Source organism: Ipomoea nil, unplaced genomic scaffold, assembly GCF_001879475.1.
Source record: "Ipomoea nil cultivar Tokyo-kokei standard unplaced genomic scaffold, Asagao_1.1 scaffold1421, whole genome shotgun sequence".
Taxonomy (NCBI): domain Eukaryota; kingdom Viridiplantae; phylum Streptophyta; class Magnoliopsida; order Solanales; family Convolvulaceae; genus Ipomoea; species Ipomoea nil.
Genome location: NW_017617849.1, coordinates 3,592,304 through 3,612,874, shown reverse-complemented (window position 1 = coordinate 3,612,874; position 20,571 = coordinate 3,592,304). Strand labels below are relative to the sequence as shown.

General features: G+C 33.4%; 3 protein-coding genes across 3 annotated transcripts; 2 read left to right on the top strand and 1 right to left on the bottom strand.

The window, feature by feature from the left end:
* Positions 1-1,626: 1,626 nt before the first annotated feature.
* Positions 1,627-3,271, bottom strand: LOC109187642 (heat stress transcription factor A-4c-like). Its single transcript, XM_019337892.1, has 2 exons — positions 2,738-3,271; positions 1,627-2,601 (listed from the first exon to the last, which is right to left on the bottom strand). The coding sequence occupies exons 1-2, from the start codon at positions 2,951-2,953 to the stop codon at positions 1,750-1,752; spliced, it is 1,068 nt and encodes a 355-aa protein (XP_019193437.1). The 5' UTR covers positions 2,954-3,271; the 3' UTR covers positions 1,627-1,749.
* A 5,427-nt stretch (positions 3,272-8,698) lies between these two features.
* LOC109187643 (codeine O-demethylase-like) lies at positions 8,699-11,093 on the top strand. The gene is made up of 4 exons (XM_019337893.1): positions 8,699-9,191; positions 9,682-9,929; positions 10,050-10,377; positions 10,614-11,093. Exons 1-4 carry the CDS (start codon positions 8,961-8,963, stop codon positions 10,848-10,850), a joined length of 1,044 nt encoding a protein of 347 aa, XP_019193438.1. The 5' UTR covers positions 8,699-8,960; the 3' UTR covers positions 10,851-11,093.
* A 4,399-nt stretch (positions 11,094-15,492) lies between these two features.
* LOC109187641 (protein trichome birefringence-like 41) lies at positions 15,493-17,254 on the top strand. The gene is made up of 5 exons (XM_019337891.1): positions 15,493-15,795; positions 15,898-16,075; positions 16,184-16,359; positions 16,477-16,638; positions 16,755-17,254. The coding sequence occupies exons 1-5, from the start codon at positions 15,560-15,562 to the stop codon at positions 17,131-17,133; spliced, it is 1,131 nt and encodes a 376-aa protein (XP_019193436.1). The 5' UTR covers positions 15,493-15,559; the 3' UTR covers positions 17,134-17,254.
* The last annotated feature ends 3,317 nt before the right edge of the window (positions 17,255-20,571 follow it).

Below are 20,571 nucleotides of genomic sequence, written 5' to 3'. Positions count from 1 at the left end.
ACAGCGAACTGGACCGAGTTAACTCGTTCAATTCGGCCGAGTTGACATACAATCACACATGTGCACTGTTTTTTCTTGCTTTTAGTTAGTCGCCTAGGCGCTAGGCTCTATCGCTTTATTAGCACTTAGCGCCTACTGCAACCATGTCTATATCTAATAACATTTAAAAAAAAAAAAACTTAATCGTTAAGTTCATTAATTAACCATATACTTTTTTTTTTTTATCATTTTTCATGTCTCCATTAGAGCATCTACATATGTCCAAGACTTTTTGTGATTTTTTATGTGCCACTAGAAGAGAGAACAAGGGAAAAAAAAAATACAAAAGTCTGTAAAACTTTAAAAAAAAAAAAAATCAAAAGACCTTTCTTCTTCAGAGTGGCCGCCAGCTGGCAAGCGTGAAAAACACGCGCCCGCAGGAGCGACAATGGTTTTTTTTTTTTTTTAATTGCTGACAAAATCTTGTGTTTTGCCTAAAAATCATCTTCCACATCAATAAACAAACCAAACCCTAGTTTTTTGGGCCGACAAAAACCAATAAGAATGCATTAGTATGGATACTCTTATGTTATCTTTATCCATGCAATACTCTCTCACTCTAAAAAATGAGTCTCAATTCCACATCATCAAATTTGCAATTCTTTTACTATTTACTCTACATCCCTACAATAGTGTTTCACTTCCCAGAGCGAGCTCACTTTCATATTATATTATAAATGTACTAATAATAAAATAATATTAAAAAATAGTCAAAAAGTTGCCCTGCGTGGTCCCATTTTCATGTGAAAAGTGCAACGCCAATAATAACTTAGGAATGAAAAGTGAGCATGACCAAACTCATAAATGAATTCCACGATTACCCAATAACTTATGAACGAAAAGGTGCAATTTTCCCTTAAAATGAAAAGTAATTAATATGATTATTAACCTTCTTTGTTTTGTGTAATTGTTTACTATAATATTGTTCTATAATTTTTATTTTTGAAAACGAGTAAGAATGTTTAAATCATTGCACAAAATTGAAACTAAAACCTTATTACATAGAAGTGTGGAAAAGATTTTGGTACCTCCCATTTCAATGTTGATATTTGAATAATTTATAAATAATTCATATTTTTCTTATTTTTCTTCAACGACTTCATATAATCCTATGAGTAAAATATTATGTAACTTTTTATTTTTGGCATGACAAATTGAGGTGGGAGGTTAACAAAATTTTCAATAGAAGTATAGAACTAAGGACATTCCTATTATAGTAAGTTTTTGAAAGAGAAAAAAATCGCTAATTTTGATTCGTGCATGATGTTTGAAGAAATTCTTTTAGAACCACTACACGTTGCACTTGGTGCACAAACAATACCCAATGAACACGTGACAACTGTTGCACAATTGTTTTTTATTTTTCTTTATCTTATTAGCCCGACAAAAAACTCATTTTTACATTTTACTCATGTAGTTGCTTTAAAAGCTTGAAATGAGCATATGTTTTAAAAAGAATTGAATTAATCTAAACCAACTTAAGACAAGACCAAAACCAATGACTTGGACTTTACAATTGTGGAAAATAATAAGTATATTTTCTCATCACATGTCTGTTTTATTTTCAAATAAATAAAAACTATGATGTAGATCAATCACATATTACACTATCATGTCAACATGTACATACACTATAAAAACATAGAAGGTTAGTGTATCGATCAAGAATTTGAAGATTTGAAGGAAATACTCAAATAGCCGCCGCATCGATCAGTTTCCAGTTGCTGGAGTGAAATGCCCCATTTGTTCTGCAAAAACAATCATACATTCTCTACCATTTCTGATCCCAATCTCTCTTCTCTCCGACTCAACTTCCTCCGTCAGGAACTGTTGCCAGAACACATCGTTCCCTCCGACGACGGGCACAGCCGCCGTAGAGCTCCTTCCCTCTAACCGATCTTTCAATCTATCAACATCTACGGCGGCACAATTCCAAGCAGCTTTAGCGTTTCCATCGGCGCCGGGATGCTTGGTATGCAAAGACGAAATTTCAGGGGTATCAGTTTGAGTGGAAGGTGATGAGAAACGGGAATCTCCGGAGGGGGCTTGTGGAAGCGTCTCGAAATTTCCATAAGCTTCTTCTCCGTTAGAAATTCCGTTGAGGATTTTCTGGCAAACAGTTATGGAGGAATCCAGGTTGTTAACCAGCTCCAAATGGCCATTAGAAACGGAGGGTTTCCGCTTCTTGTTATGAACTTCAAGGTGGTGCAGAAGATCAGGTTTCAGAGATAGCTGCGCTACGAGGGCCAGAACTTGGCGCTGCCGCTCATCAATGCTCTGTAATCTCGAATCCAATGACTGAAACTCAAATCTGCATTCGCGATTCTCCTGCTCGCGCCGGTCTAACTCCACCCGGAGCGAGCTGTTCTCCTGCTTCAACCTCTCTATCTCCTCTTCGAATTCCCGTCTCTCCGGTTCACTCAACGGAACGCCGGAATTTGGTTGAGCAGAGTGGCTGTGGATTGGCTTGCGGCGATGAATGTTCTTCAGGAGATGCGTCTGCCCCCTTATAAACTCATCGTTCGCGAACTCCCACTGCTCAGCATCAATCTTTCTGAAGCCCTGCCATAGCCCACACAAAATTCTAAGATTATCATTAATTTTTACAGGTTACAATAAAATCACAAGTCAATACAAACTAATCAACACTAAGTCTCAAGGAGGTAGAAGAAAAAGTGAAGAGTGAGTGCATGCTTACATAAGTATTAAGCTGTCGGATGAAGCTGGAAAAATTGTTGTGCTTAAAGTACTTGGGCAGCAAGTCCCGGGCAAATTCCGGCGGATTCCAAACCACAAAACTCCGGCCGCCGCGGCTCCATGAAACAACGGCGCTGTTTGCACGGTCATCCACCAGCTCATATGTCTTTGCCAGAAACGGCGCAGGTGAAGCAGAACCCCCCTGAGTTCCATCCATTTCACACCAAATCTACTTTATATATGTACCTTTCTGTTTTCATCCAATTCAGGGAAAAAACAAGCACTGACAAAATACCCCTTTATTATGAGATTGCTGTTTAAAGATTGAAAGTTGAAACTTTTTCAAATTTAAACCGAAACCCAGATGATAAAACTGAAATTGGCCAAACCCCAGTAGATTCTTTGACAGAAAATCCTAGAGTACTAGTACTAGAGATTCATAAACTGGAACTAGAAAATGAGATTGTTGAGTGGAAGAAAGCACAAGAGAGTGTGTATATATAAACTAATAAAAGCGAGAGGAGGAAGGGGAGTTTGATTGACGGCCTCACAGTTCACCTTGACCGAGAAAAAAAAAAAAGGAAGAAAGAGTAAGGATTTGAGTATTTGACTTGGAACAGGATGAACGTTTGTTCGTTGTATTTGACCCACTTTTTGCTATGTTGTCGGCGGTCCAAGTTTGAAGAGAAGTTGCAAGTGGACGTATAATTTTGCCTCTAGTGACTGGAACTAGTGGGGATAGCCGCCTAATAAATTTCCAGGAATTTTAATAAGTTATTATAAGTTGTAAAAAATAAAAAAAAATTAAACATTTACTATAGCATGCATATATGTTTTTTTTTTTTTGTTTTTAAATTAATACTCTGTACAATCTAACTTATCTATAGTATAACCTCTAACCTTTCATTTGGAAAGGTAATAGTAGGCTACAAAGTACTTGGCTCTAGTACAGATATATTAAAAAGAAAAGAAAAAAAAAGCAAATAAATTAGGCTCTTCATATTTACAAGGAAATAGCATGGAAGTGGTTTACTTTAGCAAAGTAAGACAAATTGTCGGGTAATGGTTGAGAGAGTCGAGTCAAGCATTTTTCTATCAAAACGTGACACTAACTACTACGTAAGTATATATATGAAAATAAAGTTAGACCTTCACTACTAACTATAGCTTTTAACATAATGATAAATACTCGATCCTGACACAAATATTTCATAGGCAATTCCGCTTATTAAAAACTTTTCAACTACTTTGCCTAGTTAATCCCTTAAAAGTACATTTTTAATCACAAAACAGATTTAGCATTTTAGTAACATCCATTTGCTAATTTGGTAAATAATTTGGCTTTTATGCATTTAAACATCATATTTGAGAATTCATGTATCACCGTGACGGTAAATATGTTACCGAAAATAGAATATTATAAGAGTAACGAATGATGTGACAAGGTAACAATAGATGTAACAATAGTTGTATTACTTCTTGTCTCAGTATAGAAAGTACAGTGTCCCCTGCTCAGCTGAGGGAAGTTCTATTTATGCTAGGTCCTAACGGTAACAACATGAAGAGTCATCATTGGGGAGCTGAGCTAACGGCAAGAATATGAAGAGTCATGAATGAGGCGTTGAGGCTTTAACTCTCTCTCATCAAAGGTGGCATCAATGGTGGCTTCAAAGACAATAAAGGTGACACCTGTTGGAATTCCTAACCGTTGGAGTTCTGCCCGTTGGGTTCCCATGTGATGCTGAGTCAATGCCCATTTGTGATCCGGGTCGGGTGCCAGCCCTATTATCCTGTCACACCGATTGGCCAAACACATTGTGCTCGGATGGCATGTAGTGATCTCTCTCATGTGGAAGGTCATGAGATCAAGTCTGATATTACAATCATAGACGGAGCCAAAGGGGGGCAGGAAGGTCAGCTGCCCCCCCCCCCCCCTCACCCCCACCCCCACCCCATATATAATCTTTGAATGTATATATGTATATATAGTACATGTTTGAGTATTAGTATATAAAAACTGTTAATTATTAATAGGAAATGAGTTAGTCTAGTTGGTAGAGTATGTGTTTGGTATAATAATGAAGGTTAGGGGTTCAAATTCTTTGGTTGTCAATATAGTTTTACAGTTTTTTTGGGCTCCTTCCCTATGACTTCGCCCATATCCAATAATATTTACACCTATATTTCTTAGGTAATTTATTTATTTATTTTTTAAAATCTCTTTTATTTTAATGTTTCGTCTTTACTAGAACAAATTTCTGAATCCATCCGTATTTCGGCCCCCCTCAACATAATTTCTGGCTCCGTCCCTGATTATAATGTAATAGAGTCACTAGCATTATATATATATATATATATATATATATATATATATATATATATATATATATATATATATATATATATATCACCGAGTGAAAAATAGCATAAAATGACACTATGGGGTTCACTTCTCATTTGAAAATTTATTCATAATTTGGCCGCCTACATTAAATGATTGGTTGGCCTCCGTAGTGCAGATCAGAATGGGATACGATATGATGTTGATGTTGAGTGAGTGCTGCCATGTAACTTCCGTGATCTAAGCTCTCTTTCCTTGACGGATTTAATTTGTTTGTAACAGGATGGAGGACTTAGCTTGCTATATTCGATCGTGACTTTGCGAAGAGAGACGTGGAAGAAATTAAAGAACAATTTCGAAATGCATGCATGGAGTATTTTTTTTTACAAAAAATTTGCAATACTATACATGAAATCGAGTGTAGTTGGTATATATTTTAGATTTAGACTTCTGCAGTTTAGAAAGTGAAGAGATTGTTATTGTAGATTTGTAGTGTTATAATAAGGTAATGTTGAGTTTGAAGCAGAGTTTTTAATCACTCCTAGTCTCCTACTATTTCTTCGACTACCGTTTATTTAAATGGCATTTCGAAGAGTGATTATAGTAGTCTCAAATGGAGCTAATAAAATTAATTGTACACACTATTTTTTTTTTTTTTTATTATAGCAAAATATACACCACAACATCTTGGTGCTTAATTTGGAACTTTGTAAAGCAACTAACCCAACTTAGCTTAGTAGAATTATATGTTAACCAGCTGAGTCAAATGATTACTAACTGAGGTAATCTAGCATTGAGCTTATTGTATCAGCTTGATCAACTAAGCTAGTATATCAACTTATTTACTCATCAACTTGATGAGCTAGTATATTAGCACATTTCATTAACCACCGAGCTAATTTTTTGTACATCAGCTCATCTAACTGAGCTAAATTTTAGTACGTAAGCTCATCTTAAGTTTTAACGTAATCGAGCTAAATTTTAGTACGTTAGCTCATCTTAAGTCTTAATTAACCGAGCTGAATTTTAGTCCATCAGCATATCTAATCGAACTGATTTTTCTTATGCATTAGCAGATCAACTTCAAACTTTTTCTTTCCCAATCAAATAACTTCTTACCAAACTTTAAATAATATTTATAACACTACAACACCCAAATATTATTTATGCTTTTTCTGGTAGAACATTTGAAATTTAATCACCATTACTATATAAATTTTTAACATTATTAAGTAGGAAAGCAATAATTGATGTAAGAATAAACTATTCTTGACTTCTTGCCACTCAAAATAATGGTCGAGAACAGTGTTATGTTTCACTAAATGCAACCTAAATGATGGAGGTTACATTTATACCAATTTGCATTGTAAGATAAACTAGAGCTAATTGATGTAATAGAAATACTTCAAGTGTACAAATTAAAATAATTAATTTGTTAGGAAAGTATTTACTAGTTTCTTTTGTCATTTTAAAAAAAATAAAAAAGTCTCATAATTATCTCATTTGTCTTTTAGTAAGTTTCATAATCGGAACATCTTAGTGACCCTAAAATTATTATTTTTTAAAAAAATATTTAAATTTAAACTAGAAGTATTTATTTTGTAATAAATTAATAATCCTTGAATTAAATAGATTAGGATGAGATAGATGTGCATTATTGAGAAGTGATTGAGTGGGGGTGGGGCATTGATGAAGCTTGCGCAGCCAAAACCTACCCTACCAACCACAACATGTTTGCAGTTAAATAGCCAAAATTTTCAAAGATGGATTGCGGAGAAAATAAGCACACTTCATGCATGCATCATCAATAACAGTCTAACCCCAGATATTTTTAGATTACAGGGATACACACTACTTCACTAAAACATCCTCATAGAATTTAAAAAAAAATAAAAATAGATTACATTAATATTAAGGTGGCAACCTACCTTATCTCTTAAAGCATCCTCAATAGTATGTAAATAATGTGAGTTTGACCTTTTTCTTTTTTCTTTTTTCTTTTACATACTGAAGCTCAACGAGTCAATACCGCATCCACTGATGAGGCTCAAACCCATGACCTCCCACTTGGTGACAGATTATTGTGTGGATGGTCCAAAATAATGTATTTTATGAGTTAGAATAATGTACTTTATATGTTAAAATGATTTTTTTTTTGGATAAAATAATGTACTTTATGAGTTAAAATAATGTAATTTATATGTTAGAATAATATATTTTATGAGTTAGAATAATATGTTTTATGTGTTTTTGGACCGTGGTCCATACAATAATGTTTGGTAGCTGGTGCCCTAGTTTCAAATAACCCATCCTAATTCATTTTTGAATTTGTGTGCAGATTAACCTAATAAATCTTTAATAATAACTTCAACAAATATAATCACATATTTAATATTTTGTTTGAAACAACCAGCATATATAAACATGTGTACGTTTATAAGTATAAAATTCAACATATTTGAAAAGATCATGCTACAGTTTTTACTAAAATTATTTTTTTTTAATAATTACTGATTCGTGTGTCATCATTTTATTAATTATTTTTATATCTAATTATGATGTTGACTCTTTATTATACAAACCAAAATGAGGGAAAAAAAAGAAGCAATCTAATCCAATTCAATAAAAGAAAAAGGTACAAAATAAAAAGAAAAGGTAGTTTAAAAAAGACAAGGAAGAAAGCTCCAACCATAGCCAACATCTTCTGACTTCGGCAACTAAAATAGATTGGACATTTTGTTTTTGGATGAAAGATTATGCACCTTTTATTAATATAAATAAATGCGAGAAAGCGACACATACTTCCCTACCCCCGCCCTTAACTCATCAAAATTTCACATTTAACCCCTGCATTCCATTTTTTTTAATACTTAACCCCTTAGCTTCTTCCGCTCTTATTTGTATTCTAGACTTCTAGAGTTGTCAAAAAGGACCAACGAACCCCAATGAGTTAGACCTATTTAAATCAGCTTTAAACTAATTGAGTCGGAGATTTTTTCAATAGACCCGTTTATCCCACCAATCCAATATGTGACATGCCGAGTTGTAAAATATAACATGGATAAAAACGGGCCGAGTTAATTTGTTTTGACATATCTCTACTACCCTCCTCCTCATTATATCACTGTAATGCCAAAAATACCCCCCAGTGGCTAGATAGGCTCCCATTCAGTCCAACCATTTTCTTGACTTTTTTTTTTTTTTTTTTTTTTTCAAATATCCAAAAACAAAAAAATAAAAATAGCAATTCTTTTCCATAACATTCATTGAGTTTAGAATTTGTGTAGATTTGGATATATTATTTTTACTGATTCCCTCATTGGGCAGAAGTAAAACCAAACCATATTCAATCCCTATTGAAATCATCACAACATCATTTGATAACCAGAAAACAATATACGACCACTAAATATCAAAATTCTGTTGCTTCGATCTGCAGCTCGATCTATTTATCACTTCATGCGCTAAATATATATATATATATAGGGTGTAGTAAGGTGCCAGAGCAATGCAAAGCTCAACCAATAAATATAACCTAAAGCTTGTCAAGATCAAGACCCAAAAAGGGTCATTAGATCCTAGGTCGGCTCCTGAAGAGATGGTGGGTAGTGGTACTAAAGATGGTAGAGGATGGAAGCTAAGGGGGTTAAGTATAAGAAAACTGAGATGATGGGCGTTAAGTGTAAACATTTGGTGAATTAAGGGGCGCAAAGTGTTGTTAATCTATAAAAAAAAAAAAAAAAAATGAAGCAGGACACGGCAGCCGGCAGGGATGCACATTATATTATTGGCAGATTTATATATATTTATTTTCTGAATTTCTGTGTGTGTAAGTGTAAAGAGCAGACTTTTGGCCGGTTGACCAACTGCTGCAGATTGAGAAATGGCGATTCCTCCAGCTGGCCGGCGTGTCCAAGAGATCTCCGCCGAGGCGGCGGAGCCACCGCCGCGTTTCTTCGTCAAGGATAACGGATTTGGAGGTGGTGTTTCTTCCGCCCAGCTAGGTGATATCCCGGTCATCGATCTCAATCTGCTACTTGGCACTGACCCAGATGCTAAAGAAGCTGAATTTACCAGATTCAAATCAGCTCTCAACTTCTGGGGTTGCTTCCAGGTCTTCTTTATTCCATCTAACACTTCATTATTTTAGATATATAATTGCCAAGTTCATTTTCTATAGGGTAATGAGTAAATTGCATCTTATGACCCTAATTACAAAGGAATAGATTGTTTATAGCTGATATAATTAAAGTTCTTTTTATTGTACTATTTTGATTAAATTTTAATTTTGGTTCTGTGACTATTGAGGTCTTGTTAATTATGTTGCCGTCTACAACCTTCACAGGTGTTAATTTAGTATATTGACTATGTAATTTTTTTCATCAATTTTGATCAATCTGACTAAATTTGTAAAATACCCTCATTATTTGATCAATTAAAATTTTTCAGCGAAATTTGACCGAAGAGGTCAAAATTGATAAAAATTGCATAGTCAAGATACTAAATTAACACTTTTGAAAGTCGTAGACCGCAATTGATAGGACCCTTATAGTCACAAGACCAAAATTGAAATTTACTCTCCTATATATTTCTTTTCCTTGTAGTTGATTGGCCATGGAATGTCAAATTCATTTCTTGAGAGAGTACGATGTGTGGGTAAGGAGTTCTTTTCCCTACCAATGAAAGAAAAAGAAAAGTACGTTCGATCCACCCAAGGTCTTGAAGGGTATGGGAATGATTCCATATTTTCAGAGAACCAAATATTGGATTGGTGTGATCGACTGTTTCTCAAAATTCACCCTCAAAATCAAAGAAATCTTCACCTTTGGCCTCAAACTCTTCCTGACTTCAGGTATAGTTGAAAATGTTTCATATGTACGTCGAATAATTTTGTATATGTACAACTGTAATCTTCACCTCATGTTATAGATCAATGCATGTGTCAATTTATGATTTTTTTTGTGATTTTCAGGGAAATAATGCATGAATATAGCACAAAGATGAAGGGTTTGGTAGATGAGCTGTTAAAGATCATGGCAAAATCATTAAATATAGAAGAAGATGGTTTCTTGAATCTGATTGGGGATGAACCGACCTTGGAAGCAAGGTTCAATTTCTACCCAAAGTGCCCAAAACCAGATTGGATTTTAGGGGTTAAAGCTCATGCAGATTCATCGGCACTCACCATTCTCCTGCAAGACAAAGAAGTTGAAGGACTTCAAGTTCTCAGGGATGGCAACTGGTACAGTGTCCCCGTATTGCCTCATGCCTTAGTGGTCAACATCGGAGATCAAATGCAGGTATATATGCTTTAGTCTATGATATATCATGGAATTTCAGACTACTTGAAAGTGATCATCAAGTCGAAAGTAAAAAGTGGTCGGAAATAGCAACAAAGGTTTTTCCGAATACTAAAAGTGGTCGGAACAAGACTTTCAACTTGATTTAAGGTCTGAAATTCCATAATTTTCAGCCCTGATATACCCATAGCTAGAGATAATGTAAAGTTAATTATGTGTCTAAAATGGAGTTGCAGCTAATGAGTAATGGGGTGCTGAAGAGCCTGGTTCATAGAGCAGTGGTGAGTTCAACACAAGAAAGGATTAGCTTGGCCGTGTTTTTCACGCCGGACGGCGACAAAGAGATCGAACCGGCTGAGGGTTTGGTAAATGCGGAGAGGCCAAGATTGTATAGGGGTGTGAAGAACTACAGGGTGATCAATATGAAGTGTTTTCAGAGTGGGGAAATCGCCATTGATACGCTCAAAATTTGACTTCAATAAACTTTCCCCCAGGGCCCAAGCACACATATATAAGTTGCTTAATTGAATTGAATGAACAATGTCATATGTGGTCTAATAATGAGTTTCATTATAGTAACATTAGTTGTACACGTAACTGGCATTGACCCAGATGCCAAAGAAGCTGAATTTACCAGATTCAAATCACCTCTCAACTTATGGAGTTGTTTCCCGGTCTTCTTTATTCCATCAAACACTGCACTCCCCTGTTGTACATATTTCGGTATTTCATGTGATGGTTTTGTTGGGACCATGATTACTGAAAAATAGTAGTATTATTGCTCGGGGCGCTAGGTCCAAAAGAGTAGATTCCAAGCCTGAGATATTGGGATGGCCCAAATGATAAATAATAAATAACACAAATTATAGCCTAATGTTCAGCTTAGGAGTTAGGACCCCAAGTCAGGGGGATTGAGTGAACTAAGGGACGATGATCTTTTAAGAGGAGAGAATAATGGTTAACAAATGTACAAGTGTACAACATCGGCTTCTTCAATATTAGCCATACCCTTGTCCCCTCACTATCGGGATGTCAACGATTTTCACACGGATAAATAGAGTATTATACCTTCTTATACGTGATATCTTGAGTGGCTTGGATGGTTGGTGTTTGGGTTGTTATATTGAAGGTTATGCGTTTAATACCCCCGGCAGCGGCACCAGGGGGTTCCATGTCATAAAAAATTATGGATTCTAATTTTAAAAGGTATTGATGTACTAAATACGGGGTGTATCATCTACAATCCCATAACGGTTCCGGGTTCGGATCTTATGTATGGTCCGATTCGTTACCTTTTAATAGAAAAGTGTTTAAATTAGTCATCAAACTAAATACGATAATGCAATGAAATCATTCAATTTATCTAAAAAATACTTGTAATTAGGTCTTTTGACTATTTAAAATTAAGCAATTCGTTCAAAATTGACATGTTCCCCCGGTTATCGTTGATGTGACGGTCATCCTATTAAAAATTTATATTTACATTTATTTTAAATTTTTTAAATAAAATAATAAAAAAAATTCACCCCCTCCCCGTCTTTGTCTCTGTCGGTCTGTCCTAGAGACGAAAAGCTTTCTTCGTATCCGACTTGGAGATGAAGAAGTTTCTTTGTTTCCGACATGGAGACGAAGATAGGGAGGGGATACTTTTAAAATTTTAAATTATTAAAATAATTTTTTTAATATGGTAGCTGCCATGTTAGCAATAACACGAGAACATGTCAATTTTGGGCTAATTACATAATTTTAGACAGTTCAAAGATCCGATTGTAATTAATTGAGTTGAATGACCTAATTGCATTTTCGCGTATAGTTCAGTGCTAATTCGAAACTTTTTTCTTTTCCAATTATATCCTAATGATTTTAGATTAGATATATGTGAAGTTGATGTGTCTTACCGAAATGGAGCAGCGAATTAATGAGTAATGGGATGTTGAAGAGGCTATACTTGTTGATAGAGTAGAGGTGGGTTCAAGACTTCAAGTAAAGAAAGGATGGGCTTGGCCATGTTTTTTCACACTGGACGGAACATATGGAGATCGAACTAACTAGCCGAGGGGTTGGTATACGTAGATGGAGAGAGGCCACTATTATTGTATATAGGAGTGTGGAAAACTATAGTGAGATCAACATGAAGTGTTCTCGGAATGGGACAAATATAATAGCCATTGATAGATGATACTACATATCTTACAAAAAGCAATTTTTGGAAACAAGATTTGTATTAACATTTTAAAAACTATTTTCTCCCATTTAATAGCAATTTTTGTTATGGATCAATGACAATTCAACTCAATCAGGACATGAAAAATCGATTTCCACCTTGATCGGAACAGAGAACTTTTCCGGGGATGGGGAGAGCTTTCTCATCCCTGCCGGGGACAACCGGACAACATCAAGACCCCGATCCCATATATATATATATATATATATATATATATATATATATATATATATATATATTAAAAAGTAAATTGAATGAAAAAAATTGTTTTATTATGTTTGGAGCTTGGAATAATTTGAAGATTTGGACCTTTGGTAAATGGTATTTGGTCTAAGGAATTAATATTTGACTCATGTGGGGGGTCATGAGATCGAGGCTCAATAGAGGTATTATTGACTCTGTGCTTTATTAGGTTGAGAAATGTAGCATTCAAAAAAAAAGGAGAAATCTTTGTTCCCAAAAATCTCCCCAAGGATGGAGATGGGTGACCATTCAATCCCTACTATTTGCTTATGCGTGTAGGTTGGGTTATGGATAGTAATTTTTAAAATGAGAATACATAAATATGTTTCCATAAACTAAAGTTGAAAACAATTCTTGCCAACATCATTTCAGTTGAACCTGTCGCATAAAATTTTTTAATGTAATTTATCTCTAATGTGTGATTTATGAGTTATTACAAATGAATGAAGTTTATTCAATGTACTTACACGCTTGATAATGACTAAGTGTTTTTTTTTTTTTTCTGTCACCTAAAGAAAAACAAAAAAGTTACATTTTACTCTAATTCTCCAATTGCTTGTTTTTAAAATTTTCATACTATATATTTTATTTTTCAAATGAAAGCTGAGAAAAGTACACGTAAAAACTAATAGGTTTTCTGATCCTTTCATCAATTTTTCACAATTGTTATATCATCGGTCCATCTTACATTGTGAACCCTAATAAAAAGATTATGTGTCTGTAGTTAACAAATTATGTACTTACAATTAACAATTTATGTACCTGTAAACAAATTGAAGACACATAACATGATAACTACAGACACATAAATTATTAACTGCAGGTACAAAATATGTTAATCGTAAACACATGAGATGTTGATTAACTTGTTATGTGTCTGCAGTTAACATATTATGTACATGTAGTTAACAACTTATATGTCATATTATGTGTCTATAATTATCATGTGGTGTGCCTTTGATCAATATGTTTACAGGTATATAAACAGTTAACGGTAACTCGGTAAGTACAAAATATGTTACTTGGGATGCAAAATTAAAGTTATTTTTAAAACATGGTCTACAATTTCAGGTAGACCATGGTCAATAATATGACAAATTATATCGTGCACCGCAGTGCATAATCGATTATGCACCGCGCATCAAAACGACGTCGTTTTGTTTAATGAAAAGAAACGGCATCCGTTTTCCGCCGTTTCGCACCCTTCCGCAAAAAGTAACTCTGTTATTCAATTTCATTTTGTATACACTGCAGTGTCAGTTCAACAAAACTGCAGTTTCATTTGATATTTATAGACTCAAATATGTGAAAATATTATTTAATTTTATTTTATATACACTATAGTTTTATTAAAACACAACTACATGATCATTTTGATATAATTACAGCTTCATTGTACAATATACACTCAAATATGTGAAATGTTATTCAGTTTCAATTTATATACACTGCAGTTTCATTTCACCATAACTACAGTATGATTTTGACATAACTACAGTTTCATTTGATAATATAAAAATAATACGTGAGGCAGTGTCGGTTTAAATATACTGTAGTGTCAGTTGGTAATTAACATACAAAAAAAAAAAATGCGTTCCGTTAACACTAGCAGTGCACCATTTTGACCGCGGTGCATGTGTACTGCGGTCCACGATATAACCACTGCAATAATATAATTTGTCCCTTCTCCATTCAATAAACAAACACCCTAATTTTTAGAAATTGCTAATCAAATGAATTCTTGAAAATTTAAAGATGTATTTTAAAGTTTTATAACCCATTTTGAAAAAAAAAAAAGTTTGTTTGAAATAAAATTTCACAAATTAGTTCAGATTTAATTTAAAAATTAAAAAGATGCACATATTAGTTTAACCCACCCACACCAAAAATAATTTTAAAGCACTTTTTAAAATACAAAGGATGGTGACAAATATAATCTTATTTAATTCCTTATTGGTCCACTGTCGTAATCAATTACCCAATCTCATAACTATTGATGTTACTGTTTTTTTTTCCCTGCTAAATATGAAATCCAGTAAAATAAGATTAAAATCTACTAATATCCAATCTCATTGGCAAAATTTCCTATGAAAGGGTGGAGGTTTTTTTTTTTTTTTTTTTTTTTTTTTTTTAAGTACTACACCCCTTTTCATAAACATTACAATTTTTTTTCATAAGTAACTTCTTTAACTCCTAATATTACATTTTGATTTAAAAATATTACATTTTATCATTAAAAGTATGATATTTTTTATAAATATTATAATTTCTCTCATAGATAACAATTAATCAATTTATTACTAACTAATATTATATATTTTTAATAAGTAACTGTTCAATCTAAATATTACATTTTGATTTAAAAATATTATATTTTTATAACAAATATTACATTTTTTATAACAAATATTATACTTTCCATAACAAATACTCAATAATTTTTTTTCTAATTAATATTACATTTTTCGTACGGCATAAAAGAGTCTTACCTATGTTTTGGTAATGTAGTCTGCATCTCCTAAAATGGAAAGGCAATAATTTTCGAACACTTTCCTTGTAATCATATTAATTAACCTTAAAAAGTTAAAACCAAACCTTATAAAAGAAAACCCACGCCCTAATACTTTATTCATTTGATCAAAATCACATCATATATTATTATTACAACGAATTGAAGTTTCTCTCTGTCTGTCTGTCTGGCTGGCCCTCTTTCTAATGGACAGGTTTTTGGGAGTTGCAGCTCTTATCTGTATGCTGAGCCAATCAGTGATCAGCGCGGAGGAGCAGTGTGATATCTCCCAAGGAAGTTGGGTTTACGATGATTATTACCCCTCCTATAATTCATCAAAGTGTCCCTTCATACAGAAGCAATTTAATTGTGTGGCCAATGGAAGACCAGACAGAGATTACTTCCAATTTAGGTGGCAACCCTTTGACTGCAGAATACAAAGGTAGAATGATCGATTCGATGCTTCAATTTTTAATTATTAGTTGATGTTTTATTGAGGAATCTGTGTTTGATTTGGGGAGTAGTGGAAATTAATTCTCTGCAGATTTTTTGAGAGAGATTTTCTGACGTTATTGAGGGGGAAGAGGGTGATGTTCGTAGGGGATTCATTGAGTAACAATCAATGGCAGTCTCTCACATGTATGCTTAGCGAAGCAGAATATAAACCAGGTTCTGACTATGCTTTAACCAGAGTCGGAGAAGTTTCTAATTTCACAATCCCAGTAAGATATATGATTTTGTTAAACTCCTCCTCGTATTATATATATATGCATCTATTATATTGCGGTCTGATATTTGATGAAGATTATTGCGAATTGAATTAAACGCAGAGTTTCAACCTTTCCATCTTTTACCACCGGCGCATGTTTATTGTTGATCTTGATAAGGAAAACGGCGAGAGAATATTGAAGCTTGACTCCATTAGTGAAGGTTCCCGGTGGAAGGAGATGGACCTGCTCATCTTCGACACTTGGCACTGGTGGCTTCACAGCGGCCGGAAACAAGCGTAAGTTTTTTTTTTTTTTTTTTTTTTTTTTTTTGGGTTTGAGAATTAAACTTATAACCTTATTATTATCAAATAAATATGATGAATTGACTGAGGTTGTCTTGTTTTTTTTCCTAGATGGGATTTGGTCAAAGAGGGAAACGTGACATACAAAGATGGGGATCGAATAGTTTTATATACAAAAGCACTTAAAACTTGGGCAAAATGGGTCGACTCAGACGTAAACACCACAAAGACCAAAGTGTTCTTCCAAGGAGTTTCGCCTGACCATTGGGAAGAGTAAGTTCATTTTCCTATGTAAATTAAAATTAATTAATTGTACACAGAAAAATTCAAGCTAATCCCAAAAACCTATCATGGGACGTGTCTCAACGGTTTGGCGGTATAAATATTAGAGGTGTCCAAGGATCGAAACCGAAGACCTGCGAAGGAGCAAAAAAACCAAACTATGATGCAGAAACCAAACCCACATCCCCAGCAGAAGTGGTGCTGGAGGCGGTTCTAAAAAACATGACCAAACCGGTGTACTTGCTGGACATTACTAGGTTGTCACGGTACAGACCAGACGGGCACCCGTCGGTTTACGGCGTGGGAGGCCACAGCAGCCCCGACTGCACTCACTGGTGCCTGCCCGGAGTCCCTGATACATGGAATCAACTCTTGTACGTTGCTTTAACTGAAATTCTCTCCAATAATGCCATTATTTCCAGTGGCACATTCCCTGCATTATTCTTGACTATTTTATATACATTATTGTTTTCGTTGTGGTGTTGAGAATCAGATTCTCTGAACCCAACGAGGTACAGGAATCAAAAGCCCACTAAGAATGTATACTGATTTCTAGGCTATAATTGCATAGTTTCATCTAACTTTTTAGTATTAAATTTAGGAATAAGTGGTGCGTTCTTCACTTTATTAAAATTTATTAGTTTGGTTTTGTTTTCGGTTTATAGCTAAACGTTTTAAGCAGTTTTTACTGTAGATGATAAAATGTCCATTTTTAATATATTGAAAGTTTATTTTTAAATAATATATTAAATAATTAATCTTCAATACACAAAAAAAAAAATACAGTAATTATTAAAAATAAACATTTAATATACTAAACATGAATCTTTAATATAATAAAAATTAATAAGGTGTATCATGATCCATAGTATAATGGAAAAAATAAAAATAAAAATTAGATGGTGTGGGTTCTGCTAGGCAATATAGTTTTCAAAAGCGTAGCAACATGACATTAACCCTATCCGTTAGGCTAAAAGTGAGGCCCATGGGGTTAACGACCCACCGGCACTACACTATATTTTAATTTATTCCCATAGGCCCATTCACATGTAAGACCGCTACGTGATATTTTTGTTCTGTCAATGGCCACAAAATAAATAAATAAATAAATAAAAGAAAAATTAATGGAAATAATAATGTTTTATTTGAGGGACGATTGATGAGGTAAATTCGTAGTCATTATTTGATAGTGTATATTAAGTGATATTTTTAAAATATATATAATTTTTTCTATAGTGTGTATTCTTAAATAGACATCTTTTTTTTTTTTTTTTTTTTTTTTTTGAACAAGTGTTTGTGTATTAATCTATTACTTAATGAGCAATATCAAGATATACTCACTCCAATTCAATCGATTAATTTATTGCCCAAATACAATGCAACTATATAAATACCATTGACCAACAATCTACAAACTTGACATATACATATGATAATAAGTTGAGTTACACTTAAGTCACTAAAGTCGACTCATAACAAATCAGGGCTTAGTATCTCATGCAACGTGAAGTATAGTGATCCAAGTTAAATGGCAATAATTGTTACTAATGAAAAATTGGGATGAATCAAGGGGCGATAATTATGATTTTTGATCTACATAATATTTTTATTTCATGGAGAAGTTTGTACCTGTTATCCAAATGGACCTAATCCTATTGCAGGGCGTTTGGTTGAGATAAGGAACTTAGAGAGAAAAAGAATTGTAATTCGATGGGAAAAGAATAAAGTGAAAATTTAAATTACATTATTATTATTTTTTGAAAACCAAAACAAATTTCAATTAAACTGAAGGAGATAGTAGCAAATGAATACAGTCAGGGATGGATGATTTTTTCAATTCCAAATTATTTAAAAAATTTAATATGGTGACTGTCACGTTAGCAATAACAGGAACACCATGTCAATTTTGGACTAATTACATAATTTTAGACAGTTCAAAGATTCTATTGTAATTTGTTTAGTTGAATTACCTAATTGCATTTCGCGTATAGCTCGATACGTGGCTAATTTGAAACTTTTTTCTTTTCCAATTATATCCTAATAATTTTAGATTAGATATATGTGCACTTGACGTGTCTTGCCGAGATGGAGTTAATGAGTAATGGGATGTTGAAGAGCCTCCTAGTTCATGTCTTCAAAAAAAAAAAAAAAAAAAAAAAAAAAAAGGAAGGATGGGCTTCGCCATGTTTTTCACACTAAACGCAGAGGTTCAATGTTTCCATCTTTTACCACCGGCGCATGTTTATTGTTGATCTTGACAAGGATCGGGACCGAAGACTATTTTATATACAGTATTTTCGTTGTGGTGTTGAGAATCAGATTGTTTGAACCCAACGAGGTACACGAATTAAAAGCCCACAAAGAATGTATTTGATTTCTAGGATGTAATTGCATAGTTTCGACTATTTTCGGAATATTAAATTTTGGATTAAGTGGTGCGTTCTTCACTTTATTAAAATTTATTAGTTTGTGTTTGTTTTCGGTTTATAGCCGAACATTTTAGGTAATTTTTACTGTATACGATAATGGTTCAGTTTTAATATACTTTAAAAAGTTTATTTTTAAATAATATACTGAATAATTAATCTTCGATATATAAAATAATACAGAAATTATAAAAAATCAACATTCAATATACTAAACACGAATCTTTAATCTTTAATATAATAAAAATAAAATTTATATCAATAGTCCATCTAATAAAGTGTATCATAGCCAAGCACCTTGTGCTCAGATGGCATGTAGTGACATCTCCCATGTGGGAGGTCATGAAATCAAGCCTCAGTGAAGACGTTACAATGTAATTGAGCTAGTAGCATTAAAAAAAAAAAATGTATCATGATCCCTAATATATATTAACAAAAGAAAAGAAAAAAGTGTATCATGATCTATCCCTAATATAATGATTGCCATTTCATGTAGCCATCAATCACTTGGTTACAAAAACTAAAAGAAAAACTCCAAATTAAAAACAATAATAATTTAATTTGAATATGTAGATAATGTGGGTTCTGGTAGGCAATCAAAATAAAGTAAATAGTTTGGTTGGTCTAACTAACCCGCCAAATTATGTTGTGCACCGCATGGTACACACGGTTGCAAAACAACATCGTTTTACTATAATGGAGTAACGGTGTCATTAGTGGCACCGTTTAACTCCACCGATTAAATATTTTTTTTTTATTTTTTTACAAAAATTTCAATCGACGTGTAATTATAAATATATAGTTATGAAGTTATAGATATATTGTTATGAAGTTATGGATATATAGAGTTATGAAGTTATGGATGTGTAGTTATGTAATTATGGATATAGTTCTCTATGAACAAGCACTTTAAGAATTCTGAATATGGAGTTATGTAATTATAAATGTCTAGTTGTGAAATTATGAATATATGGTTATGAAATTATGAATGTATAGTTATTATTTTTGAATGTACTGTTGTCAAATTATGAATATATAGTTATGTAATTCTGAATATATAGTTATGTAATTCTGGATATATCATATTATTTGAATACGAAAGGAAACCGCCTAACATCGTTAACGACAATCTGAACGGAATTTATTTTTTTTATAAATAAAACAGCGTCATTTTACAACTGTGCACACGGTTGCACAACATAACGATTGTAAATAATCGTACACCCTATTTTTTTAAAGAGGAATTAAGAATTCAAAGTCTTCTTATATGAAAAAACCAATCTACAATCGCTATAGTGTAATCTAGTAAAAATTAAAAAAAAACCCATATTACTTGGCAATGTAGTTTTCAAAAGCGTACCAACATGACATCAACTCTATCCGTTATGCTAGAAGTGAGGCCCATGGTGTTAACGCGCTACACTATATTTTAATAATTTAGTTTATCCCCACACACATGCATGTAAGACACTACGTCTACGTGATATTTTTGTCCAGT